This window comes from Lissotriton helveticus, chromosome 7, assembly GCF_964261635.1.
Source record: "Lissotriton helveticus chromosome 7, aLisHel1.1, whole genome shotgun sequence".
Classification (NCBI taxonomy): domain Eukaryota; kingdom Metazoa; phylum Chordata; class Amphibia; order Caudata; family Salamandridae; genus Lissotriton; species Lissotriton helveticus.
The window spans coordinates 173,778,106-173,796,113 of NC_136068.1; the positions used below are offsets into that span (position 1 = coordinate 173,778,106).

An 18,008-nucleotide genomic window follows, 5' to 3' on the forward strand; every position below is an offset into this window, starting at 1 on the left:
TGACCGTTTGGCCGGCCCAAGATTCACAGACTCCCACTTCCTGTCTGAGCACCGAACCAGGGAGCTCAGACAATCATGATGCTATTGCCATGCTGGTGAAAGCAACGTCATGATTGGCTTAGGGGAGCCTGTGTGCTTCCCGCTGCCAGAAGGAGGGACAGCGGAGGAGAGACAATGGCTGTGCAGAGGTAAGTATTATCATACCCCCCCCCCCGCAACCCCCGTTCCGTACCAGCCGCCACTGATGGTTGTTGGAATGTTTGATAGTAATAGAATGATGAGATCCTCTGTAACTCCACAGATCTTTTACCAGGAGTCTGAAAGTAAAGGACGCAGGAGGACTTGCGGCAGAGGAGGTGGGAGAGGGAGGGAGGGAATAAAGACTAAACAAGGGAATTGGGACCAGAATTACAGATTTCACAGGGATACCACATTACTGAAGGAGCCCTCATGCTTCAACATGTAATAACTCTGACCGCCCCAAAGTTACCAGTAACCCAGTTATTGAAAACTCCAAGGGGTGGAGTTACCGGGCCAAGAAATGCAAAACACTCATAAGGCCCTACGTGGCAGGGGCGCAACCACGCTGGGAAGACATGGAGTTGATAAATGCAGATTGAGTCAGAGTTGGGGCAGGCAAGCAAATGAAAGGACGTGGAACAGAATGACAGCCAATGGTGTGAGCGCAAACATGGAGGCAGTTTACTGTTCAATGAGGGGAGCCTTATTAGTCAAAGTTTATCTTTTGGGCAAGTATTTCAACCACAATGGTTTTTTAAGTCAATTAGTTTCTAAATATACTTGAGCATCACAAGACAGCACCTCGAAGTGGCAACATGGAACAACAGTTTGCATTCATTATAGCCAGGTTAGCTTGGATATTTGGCAAGTTTAAAAACACATGGACATTTAAAATCTCTGTAGTTTTTTCAGCACGCTCTTTTACAATGAACTGTAAAATGGCCGACCATGGCATTTAATTTTCTTTCGTTTGGAACACATTTTATTGGGGACCTATGCTACCCATATTTCTACATTATAGTCATGACCCCTGGCATTATAAAGATTGTGCAGCTGCACCATTTTCCGCATAGTATTGTTTTGCCACATTTGCCACATAATTAATCACTGGCTGCATAATCTGAAGATTTTAACCACAAAACGTTACCAGAAATGCAGCAAAACGTGTCGCCACGCAGTGAAAGGCCCATCACGTTAAATGGACACCTTTCAGTTGCTTGTTTGATGTGTTTGGATGTTAACCATATTCTAATGAGGTGAAACCTTTACACCTATAGCAGGGGTGGCTTTAGGCATGTGCAAGCTGTGCACCTACAGAGGGTTGCCAAACCCCAGGGGCCACCACACCAATATACATCCTTAATATAATAATCCTCTGAGGATGGATACATATTAGCGTGGCGGCCCCTGGCAGGGATTTGGCGGCCTCTGGCTCTGTTCCACCTCCAAACACCCTGACCCCCCCCCCTCTTCACTGGCCTCCGCCGTCCGCCCCGCCCGGACCTGCTCTTCCGGGGGCCCCAACCTAAGCTCCCTGCCCAGGGCCGCCATGAGCCTAGCGCCACCCCTGCATATAGTGGTAAAATGAGTAAAAATAAATAAATAATGAAGTAACACTATAACAAAATGTGCCGTATAATTGGCTCTTTTTTGACGCATAACAGTCAACCTTACCTCATCATTTGGTCCTCCCTTGCTGCATAATCCCAGTGGCCCGGACTATAGTTTTTCTAAACAGTGGTCACACTGATCAATTTAAAGCACATTGGTTAAAATCCGTGTAATCTCCATTTTGCGATCCTCTTGTGGGAGAAATAAAGCCTTCAGTTTCCTAAAGGACTTCCACCACAAACCCAGTTTTTTTTTCAATGCGCTGCATTGGTCTACAGATTCCCTGTTGGATATTTATAGGGCGAAAACAATACTTGCAGGGAGATGAAAGGAGCCACTTTCATGGCTGACTACTCACCTCCGACATTGTTTTTGTAGGTGTTGTACATCTCCTTCACTCTTCGGTAGCGGAATGCTAATTTCCTCATCCAGTCAACTCCCCCGTGCACTCCAGAGCCCAGGCAGAGATTTGCACCAGCAGCTGAACTGTGGAAGCCATCTGCTGAGAAGTTATATGTGCTGTGGGAGAGGAAGAAGGCAAAGTCTGAGTGCAACCAGCATGGCGGAGGTCATGGGAGGTTGTGGAAACAATTATGCGGAAATTAAGACATAACAGTCAGAGTCAACTGCCTTTGAGAACAAACTGTGAAACATAAAAAAGATGGCACCCAAGTGAATAATATATATTAGCCATTAAGCAATGATTTCCTTTTACAGTTTGGAGTAAAAAAGAGTGCTCTCCAACACTTTTTCCAGGTTTTTGAGACAGGCCCACAAAGATCCAAATTACATTTGTTATAAATGTCTTTTTCCTAAAATTGCATCTATTCTTCTATAAATATGTGCATCAAAAATCTCTTGCTCTCACTGAGAGCCACAGTGACACCCCCCATATTTGCAATTTTGGATTTCATAAATGTTCCTTCTCATTTCAATTTTTCAGAATTATCCTGTGGAACGCCATTAAAACAGACACTCTCAACTCTGTTCATTCATGGATGTTCTTGTAAAAGATGCATTGAAGTGATACACATGGTGGAAAGCAGAGAACATATAATTTCAGGATTTTTTTATAGAGGAAAGGTGAGATTACAAGTCAAGGCGTATTTAAGTAATGCGATTTGAATGAACGACCACATGATGAGTGTCTTTTAGCAATGTTCAAGAGGAGACATTCATCATTAAATTCAACAACAATAATGAATGCTGGAAATACTGATGACAGATGTGGTATTCTTGAGCAAGATGTATTTAGTACAAACTGAATCAGAAAAAAAGCTTTGTAAATCACTCAGCAAAACTTTACGTGTAATTCAACCTGTAACACGACAATGGGAGGATCTCTCTGCATTAATAAAAAGCATCAGGTTTAGATTCCAGGTACTATCGAAATTTGTTTTATGTGAGTTCCAGCAATGAGAGGTTGAAACTCAAATGATGATGCTCCCGCTGCATCCTATGATCATCTGGAATGTTCAATGAGTTGGTGTGAATTGAAAAATGTATGCCTAATTTATTCTGTGGTACAAAAGGAGGTGGTGATGGACGGAGCATCTGAACCAATCAAACACTCAAACCCAGTCAAAAGATCTGGGATTGATCCATCACCGTTCTTTAGGCCACTCTGCCACCCCAGTTCAGACATGGCTATATGCAAATCAGTCTGACCCTGTGCCTCATGGGAACAGTCCAGCCCGAACTGCCAAGCCATGCCTTCCCTGGACCGGAAACAAGCTTCCGAGGACCGGTTTCTGGCATTACAGCCGTCTTCAGCCCAGCTTGCTTGAATCCAGTGGCAAAGGGAGCAAGGGACTCACGTCTGAGCATACCCTGCCACACTCATAGCGGCCAAAAGCGGTACAAAAGGGGGTGGTGATGGACGGAGCATCTGAACCAATCAAACACTCACACCCAGTCAAAAGATCTGGGTTTGACCCATCGCCGTTCTTTAGCCCACTCTGCCACCCCAGTTCAGACATGGCTATATGCAAATCAGTCTGACCCTGTGCCTCATGGGAACAGTCCAGCCCGAACTGCCAAGCCATGCCTTCCCTGGACCGGAAACAAGCTTCCGAGGACCGGTTTCTGGCATCACCACCCCCTTTTGTACTGCTAATTTATTCTGTAGCTGGATCTGAATAGGTTTGTGGATTTGCAATGGTTATTGCTCTACAAGATCACCCTTGAGATGCGAACAGAACTTTTAACTTTAGGTAGTAATCCATGAGGATTTACCTATTGCTTTAGTCACTTCTTTCCCATCGTATTCTGGTGCCACGCTTAGAAGCAATCAATGCATTGCTGAGGAGCAATGGGAAACCCTTTGTGGGTAGCTGTCGCGCGTAACAAATGCAATAAAAAATAAATAAATAAATAAATAAAGGAGTGCTGACCTCTTGGGATAAGGTGAGGATGGCCAACAGCAAAGGGCCTCCGAAAGGCTGGTACAAGTGGTGTAGACCACAAAGCTACAGAAATACCTGCTTTTAAATGACCCCCAAACATTCAGAAACTTGCCCATTTCTGCATGAGACTTTCGCTTTCCTGGTGGATATCTAATAATACTGCAGGAATGTTTGTGACACAGGGCCTAATTTATTATTTGGTTCTCTGTCAGGATGAAGAGTACATTACTCCATCTCGCTGGCGGATGTGCTGCCGTCCAAATGTAGAAATGCCTGCTTGCCCAGTCAATGAACTGTAAGTTTGCCATACAGCTCCCATTAGCATGATGGAGCCGTACTGCAAACTCACAAAGTTTTTTTATTTTCAAAAAGAAAATCCCAAAGCGGGATTTTCTTTTTTAAAATAAAAAAAGCAATGCCCTCCTCGCTATGGGAGTTTCTTCCCAAGGAGAGGGGCCATTGAACACCTTTCAGTGCTCTTTACCACCAGGTTTTCCCTGGCAGTGACAGGCACTGAAAAACTGTTGAATTTCTGCCCATCTATATTAGGTGAGTGGACATGTGGCCTAATCGCCATAGGCCCTTACTACATCAGGCTGTTAAAGGGGTTTGACCACGGCCGAGACTGTATAGGCTTCGCCAGCTTCTAAATCAGGTGGATGGAGCATAATGTTGGCAGGGAGGGAACTCTGTTGTGTCAGAGTTCCCTCTCTCCCAACATGTAAATTGGGCATTCAGTTAGTGGCCTATGGGACAGTGTTTTATCGGTGAGATCTGATTAATTAAAAGAACAAAGTTTTACATAAATGGTAGGTTTTTGTTATATGCTTGATAATGGGTACTTCAGAACTCCTTTGTGGTGTCTTTGTTTTCATACCTATGTATACAAAGGCATAGCTAGCGTACGTACCATTATTTGCATCCAGAAAACAATTTCTGCTGTGAAGCAAATGCATATGATATCTGGAGTGCATACACACATTATGTGCTACATTTCGCCATTTTACTGTTTTAAAAAAAATTGGCAAGATAATCCCTTTCTAATGAAAATTAACTTCAAGACAAAACATTGATTCATTTGCGCCATGTGGTACAACATCCTATCTTGTGAGTTGAAAGGAGAAATAGAAAGAGAAGCTAGGATTTCAACAATAGAAAGCCTTTCGCTTGATGCATAGGACATATTGAAACCAATAAAAGTTTAATGTTTTACAGAATGTTTATGTGAGGTTGAAGAGTTGGGATCAGAGTATTAAGTTATTTTAACCAAGAAGGGCAGGGATTGAGAACTGTGAAGAACCAGGCATGCACAATTGTCAACCTAGTGGTTTCAATCAAAGTACAGAAGATAATGATATTATTACATGTAGACAAAGCTCACACCAGAGGGAGCCAGGGCTGATACAAAACTTTAAGATCTTTTGGCACACCGCTGGTATTTGGGATGATATAGAGTCGGGGACCTGCCAAGGATTATAGAGCAGAAAAGTACTTCAGACAGACTTCTCTCTGAGTGCTGGCACAGCTCGAAGGTGACTGTGAGGGCAGTGGGATGGCTAGCCAAGGTTACAATGCAATGACTGCATGCTGCCAAGCATATTATTTCACTTTTGAAGGCATCAAGTTAAATATGATTGTCCTTGGAACACAAATCCAATATGTTTTTAAATGAATAAAGACCCTCTCTCTTTGTCAGCCAGGGCTTGCTTTGTGAACATTATGGTTTTGTTAAGTGATTTTAAATGTTTGCTTGTTATTTTCAGAGTCAATCTTGTCAGGAGATTGTGTTAACCGAGTAGATGCTATATGGAGAAATGGCCTCTAACTCAGAACACGCATCTGCATGCAATAGGTCTCGCATTTATGAGAGTTTGAGCTACTGACATTGCAAATGACAATGCCTTTTTTAGGTTTTGGTTTTTAAAACATAAATGAAAGGCATTGTCATTTACAATGCCAAGGGCTTAAACTCTCGCAAATGCGAGACCTATTGCATTCCAAATGATTGAAGGCATCACTGAGTTGCCCCCTTCTGCCTCCCATGGCCCCAGAGGAGCTCCCCGTTTGCTACGAGTTAAATAAACAAGCAAGTGGTCAGAACTGGGCACGAAAGACCCTCCTGTAGTAAGAGAAGCGAATTAAAGATAATAGTGCTCACAGACTCAAGAAGATGTACTGTGTAACAACCGAAGTAAAAGGGCCAGTCCTCATGGGAGGCTACAAATGAAGACAAGGCGGTACTAAGGAGGGACTAACAAGCCTAATAACCAATCAGAAGCCAGCATTTACGAAGGACTATGACACACGCCAATGACAAATATGGGTGGAGAGTGGGCGGGGCTTCAAGTACTTACTCCAATATAGCATGGCCCGCAGATCAGCACATTCGCTGCCCAGGCTCGACCTAAAAACGTTTTTGTGAGAAATCTGACCTTTGGGTGGCTATTTTGAGATGGAATCCCCAATCTAAGGGATGGAATGGAACACCTTGAAGCAACATCGCCTGTAGTGCGAAAAACTGTATCTACACAAAGTGTGTAAAACTGTAGAGGACAACCAGAGTTTAAGGGAGGGGGGGCTAGCGCCATATAATTTTAGACTGCACGATCCTTTTGGATGGAATTTTAATTCAGATTTACATAGTATCTACATTGTTTTTAGTTTTAGCATGCTTTAAAAATACACGCTATGTTGTGTTTTTATTTTTTACCTTTGGAGCGAGCAATAGTGATGACAAACAGATGAACCATATTGGCCAGGTTTGATTTCAGTAGCTAGTTCTGCCACTGTTTGACAGATGTGAATAGCTGACTACACTAACAACACGAAAATGGAGGATTCGGACTGTGCAAGATTAAACAGCAACAGGATAATCGCTCAAACTGCTCTTTTTTTTTTAAAACAAATTTTATTGAGTTATACACCACCTGATACATCACACCATATATCACTGTCTTGATGCAAATGGTCAGTACAAATCAGTTAAATCTCTCGCAGTTCCCCCCTCAATTTCCTCAACTCCCCACTTCCTCCTCTCTCCCTCCCCTAGTCGCGCTCTCTCATCAGCAGGACAAATTCACGCTTCACAGTGACAACTGGCCTATGTAGTAAGATACTGGAAGGGACCGGCGGCACAGCATGCAGGGGGGTAGCCATACAGGGCCCTTGGCAAGTAGAGGGGGGCACTTGTAGTAGTTGCTCAAATCAGGGGGTCGGTGCTCCCTGGATGCCAGGGACACCGCCATGGATGGGGAATCCAGATTTCTCAAACATTCCACTAGTGCCTACCAGGCCACAGCCACTGCCAGTAAGCCCCACCCTCTCTGGGCCTCCCAGAACAGGACCTCTCACTCAGCTCTCAAGCTCCTTATGCCATACCATTGCTCGGGGTCCGCTGGTAGCTTTTCAATTTCTTGTACTTTTCCTCTTAGTGAGTATACAGGCTAAGTCCTGAAACCTGGTAGTCACTTTAGTCTTAGCCGTGTGTGTGAACCAGCTCAGCAGCCAGTGTCCCAGGGATTTAGGGACCTCTTTTTGGGTAATGTCTGTGACTGTGATCTCTTCCCGGAAGGCCTCTATCAACGGGCAGTCCCAGAACATATGTAGGAATTCGGCCCCAATCCTCCCTTATCTCAGGCAAGTTGCCCCGGCTGTATTAAAATACTTATTCACCCTCCCCGGGTGAGGTACGCCCTGTAGAAGACATAATAGTTAATCAATTTGAAGCAGGTGTTCCACAATATCTTGGGCACCTGGTCTAATACAGTCACCCAGTCGCCCTCAGGTATCGGATTTCCCAGGTCATCCTCCCATTGTGTCCGTAATATGTCCAGCGGTTGTAGCATGTCTTCTCTCATTGTCCTATATAAACAAGAAACCGCCTTAAAGGTGCCTGAAGATGTGACTGTGTATGAGCAACTCTTCTGATGAGATGTTTCTGAGGAGCCCGCCCACCAATGCTTTCTGATTGCTGCCGTCACCGCCCTGTGTAGCAAAAATGCACTTGGGGTAGGTCGAATTCCGAGCGCAACTCCTCAAAGGGGAGAAGTTCCCAGGCACAAAATAAATCTCACACTTGTGTTGCGCCTGCCGCCATCCCCTCGTCCAGACCCTTCCATTCCCACCATGTAGTAATATGTGCAGTACACCTAGGGACATATCTGGTGAGTACAGGACTCGTGTACTTGTTTTCTGTAAGCACCTGTTCCAGCAGGTCTGCAGCACCCTGAATTTGGTGATGTCCCCAGCCGGGGACCGGCCAACCTTCAGGCTCACTGGGAATAGCTGTGGAAGCTCAGGGACTAGTTGATCCATCTTGTGTCCCAGGGCTGCTCTGCCTGCTAGCCACTGTGTAAGCCATTGCAGCTGTGCCACTAGGTAATAAGTCTCTGACTCAGGGACTGCTAAGCCTACCTCGTTCACCAGGCACTGCAGTTTCATCACTCAAACTGCTCTTGTTTCTAAGCAGTAAGAGCAGATTGGGGAGAGAGTGCAAGGATCAATTTCTAGGCAATGGGATAGAAGCAAGGACTGTCCCTCAATCAGTATATTAAGGCAAGAAGCTGACTCTTAACTTGAAAATTGCTCAAATATACAACCATTAGTTAATCTATGTTCTTGACCGATGGATTTCAGAAGCCAACTCTCTTGAGAAAAACCAAACAAGGTACTTAAAATCTAGGAAAAACACAGACAGAAAAACATACAAATCACAAAGAGACACCAATGACGCTGCTATCAAGATACCAATGCTCTCTGACAATGAGTGAGAGACTGTCCTAGATTAAACCAAAACCTATGGAAAGTAACCGAATATCTCTTTTATTCTATGACGTGTGAGGGATAACCACGGTTTTAGGGAGGTTGTTTCATGCTCTTTATATTCCACTTTAAAATATATAGGGCAGCTGAAATGCTTCCACAGCTGAAAGGCAAAGTGAATTAATACCCTTGCGTGTTCATAAATCGTATAACATGTGTAGGAGGAACCAGCATGACCAATAATGTTATTCACACCATGAATTAGCCTCCAGCTGTCTCTGTGAGTACGTGAAATAATTGGATTGAAGATTAGGTTTCCGGAAAATTCCTCACCTCAAATCTTGCCCATTGTCGTCAGAAGACACATCATCTATGTGTATCTGGTCGCACTCCTGAAAAACGCAAGAAGAACAATAAGGAGTTTAGTTCGAAGCTGTAGAACAGGGTCTCAGATGCCAAGGAGCGCTCGGAGGCAGATACTGCCGGAGAAACCCAAGCGGGATCCCCGTGCACTGCCAATGTTCCCAAGCGCATTCTGGCAAATTTACTCATGATCTTACTTAGAAGTGGAGCAACTGCTTTGGCAAGAAAATGAACAGATTTACCTGAAGCAGGGATGGCCAAGGTATTGTATACATGCATGACAGAAATGTATGAACAATAATCACAAATCAAAAAATGCGTAATAAGGATAACAATTGCTCGGTGTAATCGATGATCGGTGCAAGTGTCTAACGGGATTGTTCTATAAATCTCACATAATGGGATAACTATGCTTTTTTGACAAATTGCTATTGATGTACACTTCTGTTTGCATTATATAGTTCACGCTCCTGTTATGTTTACTCAGAGTTTATAATGTAAAATACATATGAACATTTATCCAGTCCCCCTGTTCTATATTAGGACATGCGCATGTGGAGAGCTCCACTGAAGGCCATATTGTGTCAGAGGATCAATAATTCCTAATATTAACCTTCTGCACCAACATTCCAATGTTTGTCTTTCTATTTCTCCCTATTAGGTTTAGAACATTGTACCCTTAGTCGATGGACCATTCTAAAAGTATTATAACTCTTCCGTTGCTGGGTATACCAGCTTTATAACCTGCATCTTGCGCTTAAAAACACGGAATATTACACTTCAAGTCCTTCCAGATTTATAGTGGAACGAGTAATCAAAATTATTATTCTGTGGATTGCTATTTCCCAGTCCAAGTGAGTGTAGGCCAGTGCTTATTTTGAGTGTATGGCTTCCGGTGCTGTAGATTCATGAGCATCAGTTTAGAACACACTAATTTCTGGTAGGCATGGGGAGTGATTTGCTCTGAATCACAGGATGGTGAGCCGACGCTGAGACTCTAACCCGGTTCCCCAGCACTGAAGTCAGCAGCTCTGTCCATTACGCTACATCCTCTCGCCGCTTCCTGGTTAGTAGTTGGCTCTGTTTTAGTCGGCACTAATAGGAGAAATGGGCTGGTGCAAGCTGCCTCCTGACGAGAGCCTCGGCATTTTTTTATTTTTACAAATTAACCACTAATGTAATTGAGTGAGCCTACATTTCGGACAGCATTCAAAGTAGTGCAGCCTCTGGTTACTGCATCTCTGATGTGTTACTTCCCATCCAGTTACCGTGAAAATATAAAGTTCAGTTTTACTACGAGCCTGCTGAAATTCGAAGGGACCTCATTTCTACTTCATGCTTTCAAGGTCGATCGATTTATATTCACTAGATTCCACAACTTGGTTTGGTGTGGGCAGACGATTCAGACTATGTTATCAAGAGTGTCTATATACAGAGTTTTGACTCTATGTACATTATTTTGTGATAGGTCCATGGTGCAACACGTGTCCTGATGATGGTCTAGATGAATTGTACTATAAGAGACCGAAACGTCGACAATACGACACTTCTTTGTAAACAGTATCACCAATTATTGAATTGTAATTGTGTATATATATTTGCAAAAATAATGCATATATGGTAGATATGTAAATACTAACCATATTCTGTACAAACGTGTCATAAGGTACTGCACAATTTGAGAAACTGTGGAAGCAGTACATTTTTAGGTTGCCATAGGTGGATGGACATATGATGTATACACATATCCATACAAATTAAGAAGAATATGATTTCTCTTGAACATTACATAATTTATGTTCACTGCTGTGACAAATTGATAATTGTAAAGCAAGATTTGAATGATTCCTTCAGGAACACTTTTCTATTGTGTTATTCAAGGTCGATCGATGCACTGAGCTCTGCCAACCTTTGTTATCCACCTCACTTAGCAGTAACTCCACAAGGAACCTTCAAATGACGGCCTCTCCCGTCTTTGCTCTTTAAGCCGCCTGGAAGACTTGGGGCTCTGTGCTGAGCCGCAGGCGTGCTGTAGAAAACAGAAAGCCACTGCAGCCCGGCCGCTCGTCTAAGAGATGCGCTGCTCCCAGGAGCTATTAGGCACTAAATGAAATCCAGTCTGTATCCCCGCAGTTCCTTCCTCATTACATCCGCAAATAAACATCTTCCTCGCAAACCCGGGCCTACAGGCCCCAAATCAGCACCAGACTGCTCTCACCTCTCGGCGGCGATTAAGAAAACACTCGCCATAGCCACAGGAAAGCCATAAAAAGCCACGGAGGGATAATATTGTTACAGCCCACTCCGTTTGGCTTGCATTGTGCTTGGAGTTGTGTCAGGAGAATGGCATGGCGCGGGGGAGGCCTGCGCTCCTCGTCTGCGAAAGCATTGTTCGCGGCCCTGAAGTGTGACAACAGAAGCTATCCCGTTTCTGATTTGATAAAATGGCGTGACGCGGGGTGAGACACTACCTCACGGCGGCCCCTAACCCCACACACGACCACCAACCAGCCCACGCCCAGCCACACCAACCCCCAATCCGATCAGTTTACTCAGATGTTATCCTCTGCAGAGCAAGGATGGAAGCCGTGTTTTACTTCTTGAGGGTAGGGCTATTTTGTTTACGTCTGGCTTAGTGACAGCTTTACCTGCTTTGCCAACCATATGTTATAAAAAAAATCCTAAATAAAAACAATACATTCATACATAAGCGCTTTGGGATAGCCCTCTTCATATCCACTGGTTTGTTCTAATGTCATTCATTGGAAGAGGTGTGGCGCAGCAGCCAGGGCAGCTGACTCCGAAACACCGGGGCTCACGGTTCGATCGCCCGCGGTAGGTTAGCCCAGCACCATGTGACTCTGGGCAATAGCTTGCTTAATCTCTCCGACGGTCCCCAGCGCCTTGACACCCTTAGGGGTAATTGTTCGTGATTTACAAATACTTGTATTTATTCACATTTTGCCTCTGCCCACCAAAGAATATAAGAAGGATCAATGAGTCGTCCCACTGCATACATCAGGCTAAGGCGGAGGGGCATTGCCCCACTGTTCTCAGAGCAGTGCAAAACGTAAATGTAAATAACAGAAGTTATTAGCATTTTATTTTTAGTGTCTTCCAGCCAGGTTCGGACGGGGCAGGGCTGAGTTCCTGGGACGTCATCGGAGGAGGGGTGATTGCTGCACCTTAAGTGCGCATGACCATTTGGCCGGCGGTCTTAGGCCGGCCAAATAGTCTTGCGAACTTTGCATGTTCTCCACCGGGCTGTAAAGCACAGCATGGATGGAGAACATGCACAGGCTGTCAGTCCCCGTCTGAGCGCTGAACCACGGTGCTCAGACCAATCACAAGGCTGCTGTCATGGTGGCAGCAGTGTCATGATTGGCTTAGAGGAGCCTGAGAACCAGCAGAACAGCAAGGATGAAGAAGAGGCTGCGGCTGGTTACCGGCGACGGGCAGTTGTCTCTTTTTTTTTTGTAAACCCCTCCCCGCCCCCGTTACTTACAAGCTGCCACTTACAGTTACTGATTCCTCTGAGCTATGAGTGAAAGCACTTTCCAGATCACATTCACCTAAAAGGAAGAGCACTTCAGCACTTGGGCTTGTGGTCCTATACCAAATGCTTTTCCTTTCCATTTATCCTTTCTAAACATTTTTAGTCAATCTTTTTTTACAGCTATGTCTTCAAGTTACAGTGATTCAATGCTAATTCTACCTCTTTTGTGCAAATAAGACCCATATTTTTTCTTTGATGTGCATTAAAACTATAAAAGGGTTTTCGTTCCTGTTCCAAGTACATCTACTTGCTAGGAAGCACTGGTACTGTCCTACTAAAAGCATATGGAATAACTTTTCTTACTTTTGAAAATTAATATTTTTAATTGCAAAGCATATGGTTGCCATGCCTTTTTAGTTTTTTTGTCATAACTTTGCAATAAAAATAAAATCAACCATTGCACCAAATTCAAAGGCCAGACCTCCTGGTTTCCCAATGCCAGTATGCAAATTCATCTTGAGGAATGTGCATTTTTTTGCTCTTCAGAGACCAAAAGCAAACACTCACATTAAAATTACAGTCTGAAGTAGAGTTTTTTTGTATGTGATTTTGTTTTTTGGGTCTGGCAGAAGTTAACACCTTTTGGTATAATAAAATTATATGACTAATATGCTTACGTATAGGCGCTTTCAGCCAGCCCTTTTCATCCACTGACCTGTCATTGTGTCATTTAAGTTTTTCTTCAACCCACTACAACATGCGGCGCTGGGCACTATGTCAGCCTACTTGGCTGGCCTATTTACAAGCCATGGCACTCTTCTCTTTTACAAGGAGTACATCCACACACAAAGTAGCTCCCTTCGGTCCCAGGGGACTGATACAGCATTGTGTGATTTTCGATACCAATAATATTTTTAGCTTTTAATTACTTTTTAGTTTGAGGAGGGCAACAGAAAAGAGTTGAAAAAACATGACAAAAAAGGAACTGACAAAGCCAAAAGGCTGGAAGCCAAAACAGCTGGTTTGTTTTAACAGGGATGCATCTTTTCAAAATTAGATATTTTTTCTCCTTTTATCATATCATCAAAGTTATTGTGCCTATATGGCACATATTGACCACTTTTTAATAAACTCTTTGCCATAAAACATGCACATTCTGCTAATGATGTGCTGTTTCTGCCCCTTTCTGCCCACTTAGCATCAGTATTCTATTGTTTGGCGCTATGTGATGCAGAGCCATTTAGAGCTGGTCTTGTATTATCTTTCTGCACAAAAAATACTTTTGAACACAAAAGTTAACCACTGCTGCTGTTTGCGCTGCTTTGCAAGTTGTGTGCACCACATTTTTTAGTAAATCTTGACCTCAGTTTATAAGCGCCAAATTTACTTTTTATTCTCTCAAAACCAACCAAAGTTCAAAAGTGTCTGACCAGCCTCTCCCCCTGGCACTGATCCCATCAACACATTGTTTGGCTCTGATGAGGCAGCATTCTGCCTTATGACCTGATTGGTATAATGCGCATAGGCGGGCTATTATTGTGCTGCGGCTGCCATCTGTTCTGCTAAGGCTCTGCCACCAGGGTAATCCCTCCCTGTTCTCCACAGGACAATAGGTTTAAGGAACAGGATAAACAGCATATCTTGTAAACTGTCAGGCACAGTAATCGTTTCCACCATTCCTGAACAGAGAGGCCCTGATTAGGAGTTTGGCGGATGGGTTACTCCATCACAAACGTGATGGATAATCCATCCGGCGTATTACGACTTATATTATATTCAATGGAACATAATGGAATTGGTAATGGGGCGGATGGGATATCTGTCACATTTGTGATGGAGTAATCTGTCCGCCAAAGCCATATTCAGGCCCAGGCTGAACTTGGTCGCTCCTAGCGACACTAATCACTACAAAGTGATATCATAGAACTACCTGCATATACATCTGAAACAAGCATTGGCAAACCAATAGGTCTGGACTTAATATGCTGAAACATGCAGTGTTAACACTTTGAAATGAGATACACATGAAGGAGCTAGTAGAATTGGCAAGACAGCTTTAAAGTACTTAAATGCAAGCATTCCAGTGGAGGTGGGAGGGTAATATCAACATACAATAGCATTATCTGAGAGATGCTACTCTAGTGGGAGGACCCAAGGCATGAGTAGCAAAGCTTCAAGCCAATGGCTGAAAGGGTCTCAGGACAAAGAAGGTGAGTGCTTGAAAGGGGTGAATCCAAAAGCCCACTTGGTGTATATTGTAAGACTAGGTCTGTTTGATATCTTTGCTGACAAAATGTATAGCTGTGCAGACAGAAATCCAGACCTAAAAACTCTAACAACACAGCAGGTGTCCACTGGGCATGAAAAAGTGTTCTAATGGGTGACTACAGACAAACACCTAAGCCCAAAGACTGCCCAAGGCGTGAAGAAAGCATTTTTCTCAAGTTGTATTTACATGAAAGCCTGCAGTTGTGGACATTTTTGAAAAACTAAAAATTAAAAGTGATGTCAGTGATTGGGGCCCTAATGTTCACGCCTACATGCAAAATCTTCCAGTAAATAATATGCTGTACAGTGGTTAAATATAAAAAAGACAATTTAAAGAGATGTTACCAGCGAGTTCACAGTAAAAAAAGAAAAAAAAAAAATATATATATATATTATATATATATATGATACACACCCGTGCACACACATACACCCCCTCACTGAGCTACCCTGCTGTATTATTCAGGCACAGTATTAATATGTAGGCTTTCTTGGTGGTATTAATAATAAACAAATGAGGGTCCCTTGCAGAACTGGATTCGGGCCAGGTGATCCCAGGCCACCGTGAACGGATCCTGTGGCCACGCCAGTATTATGGCGGCAGTATGTTGCTTTTCCCGCTTGCTGTTAATGCACAGTACACTTGCTCAACATTCTCACGCTTTTTTTCCCTTTTTATTGGCCCACGTCTTCTGCTGCTGCTGGAAATCCGATTTCCAGAGTTTCAGCAACATCAGCCCACACATTTGTCTGCACAGCTTCCCCCCTTCAGTGCGCAGGTACTTGGCATGGCGGCGCGTCTGTGGGGCAGCTGTCTGGGCTGTTTCTTTAATGTATTCCATCCTTTAACATCAGAAATTCGCTCTTTTTTGGGGGGGGCTTCGCCCACGTGCACTGCAGTGATGTACTGCGTGTCGCTGTTGTTCCATTCTAACAGTAAATCAGCACCCCAATGAGCCAGGTGCACGTATTTCCAATCACAATTGTTATATTTTTCAGATGTAATTTTAATTTTAATTTATGCCATTCGAGTCTAGCGCATTTAAACTTTCAATCCGGAAAATGTCTTAACTACCATCTGGTAAACGCAAGAAAGCCTTTAGTGTTAGCTGGACAACTCTGTTTTTTTCTTTCGGTGCTACTTGTAATCATCAGGGCGGTCCAAAGCTGTATTATTTTAAGAGTCTGTTCAGTAATTGTTTTGTAAGAGAGTGTAAAGAATGAAATTGATTTGGGGTATTAGAGATATTTAAGTCCTATTGTCCACCCGCTGTGGGCAATGATGGCTGTTAATTTCTCCTCCTTTAGTTATGGACCTCAGCTGCAGGCCAACAAGCATAATAAATGGGTGAATAGGTAATTAACAGCTATTAGAACATTGGAATGTTGGGAGCTCCATCGAAAACAATGGAGTGCTCTGAGCTTATAATGGCTGGTATAAGCCTGGAGCTCCAGTCTGAGGGGATTCCAATCCCCTCACGTTCCCAATAGGCTTTGTTTTTTTGTTAGAACATTCTGTCCTCTAGTGACAGAATGTTCTAATAGCCTTATAGCCCTTCGTAGATGGGCTATACCGCTATTAAAGTCCCTCTACCTTGTTAAAGCTGGAGGGCCTTTGATAGCCGGTATAGCCCTCTACAGCGGGCTATAAGCTATATTAATACCCTGAAGGTAAGGGAAATTAAGCTATTAGCACACTTTTCCCAAACTAGGGAGCATAGCAGGACCACGAGCCACCTCTCACCCAAACGTTTGGGTGATAATCACCTCCCCCTTCTCCTGTGGCGCTCACTCACCCTTCACTCATCTTCAGCACCGCCTGTTCACAGTTGGCTGATCGAACTCCCCTTCTTGCTTTTGCTACGTTTATTTAAGTTTTTCTATTTTTTCTTTTACCTGATTGGTTTTCCCTTTAGCAAATGAAGAGGGAGGAGCCCAGATCACTGTCTGTGAATCGGCGGTGCTTGAGAAAAGGTACAGCTTAAGAATGGGGGTGTTTATTTTCATCCAATCAGGTGAGAGGTCACTCATGCTCTGGTAGAACTCCCTATTTGACTACAGTATGGACGTTGGCAACTGGCCAGAGAAAGAATGCTCCCCTCACTGGCTTGTAAAATTAAATATAGCCTACAAAGGGAGTAATCTGATTGGCTGGCCAAGGAACAATGGTACTCGCGGAGCTCATACAAACTAACAGCCCCTAAGGTATAGTTCTTGTCGCTCTAGCTCAGATCAGTGCCCGCTCCACTAGAGAAATAGAATATGCAGTAAAAATGAACGGTTCATGATTGTATGGAAAGAGGGGGAGGGTTTTGCGAAAACAACAATGAAATAGCACGCCTAAAAGAGTCCAAAAACACCCAGTCTTGATAGTGTGTGAAATATATACACCAAGACATAAATAATGTTTTTCTGAACCTTAGTCACACAGCCCAAATATTGCCTGGTGAGCTTTCGCCACAGACCCTATGGTTGTGTTGGAGCGTTCTACGTAAACTGGGCTGTGGCACTGTATCAATATGTTACTTCTGTACGCTCATTGTAATGTCTGCTTAGCGTACTAGCCAAAATAGTTTTTTTTGTTATGGTCATACAGAACTGAACTTTGAAAGAGCTGAAGACTTTCAAGCTAGGCGCACTTCTCCTCCAACACTTCTTCTAACCACTGTTTACACCTGCAGTCTTGATTTTTTCATAACTTATTTGGCTTGTGCACACGCCCGGCACAAATAGTTTACCTACAAAATCGCCAGGGGCAGAATAAGTAATCAACACAACACCAAAAAGTCCCAAAGCTGCATCTCAAAGTGTCTGGCTGATTTTATTATGCCCTCACTGGATTGATGGAAATGACTTCAGGGTGTGCTTGTGTGGGAAAAGAAATATACATTGCTAGCACAGACCTATAAAAGTGATGCATGGGATTGTTCTTAAAAGAAAAATATTTTGTAGGCATCATTAAGTTTGATAGCAAGTTTTCACAGAGATACCCATACAACATACTTGTGTCCATATTGTAACATATAGATGACTACACAATGCTGGACTCTAGCAGTGCCTCAGGAGACCTCTGGGCCATCGGT

The 18,008-nt window shown here is 43.6% G+C and overlaps 1 protein-coding gene across 3 annotated transcripts in view; it reads right to left on the reverse strand.

The window, feature by feature from the left end:
• Positions 1-18,008, reverse strand: part of EYA2 (EYA transcriptional coactivator and phosphatase 2) — a 309,526-nt gene that overhangs the window by 14,001 nt on the left and 277,517 nt on the right. For all 3 annotated transcript variants that reach the window (XM_078651875.1, XM_078651877.1, XM_078651876.1), the window contains exons 11-12: positions 9,132-9,190; positions 1,991-2,151 (exon numbers count right to left, since the gene is read on the reverse strand). In XM_078651875.1, the coding sequence (XP_078508001.1) occupies positions 1,991-2,151; positions 9,132-9,190 (220 nt within the window). The remainder of the gene's footprint in view (positions 1-1,990; positions 2,152-9,131; positions 9,191-18,008) is intronic.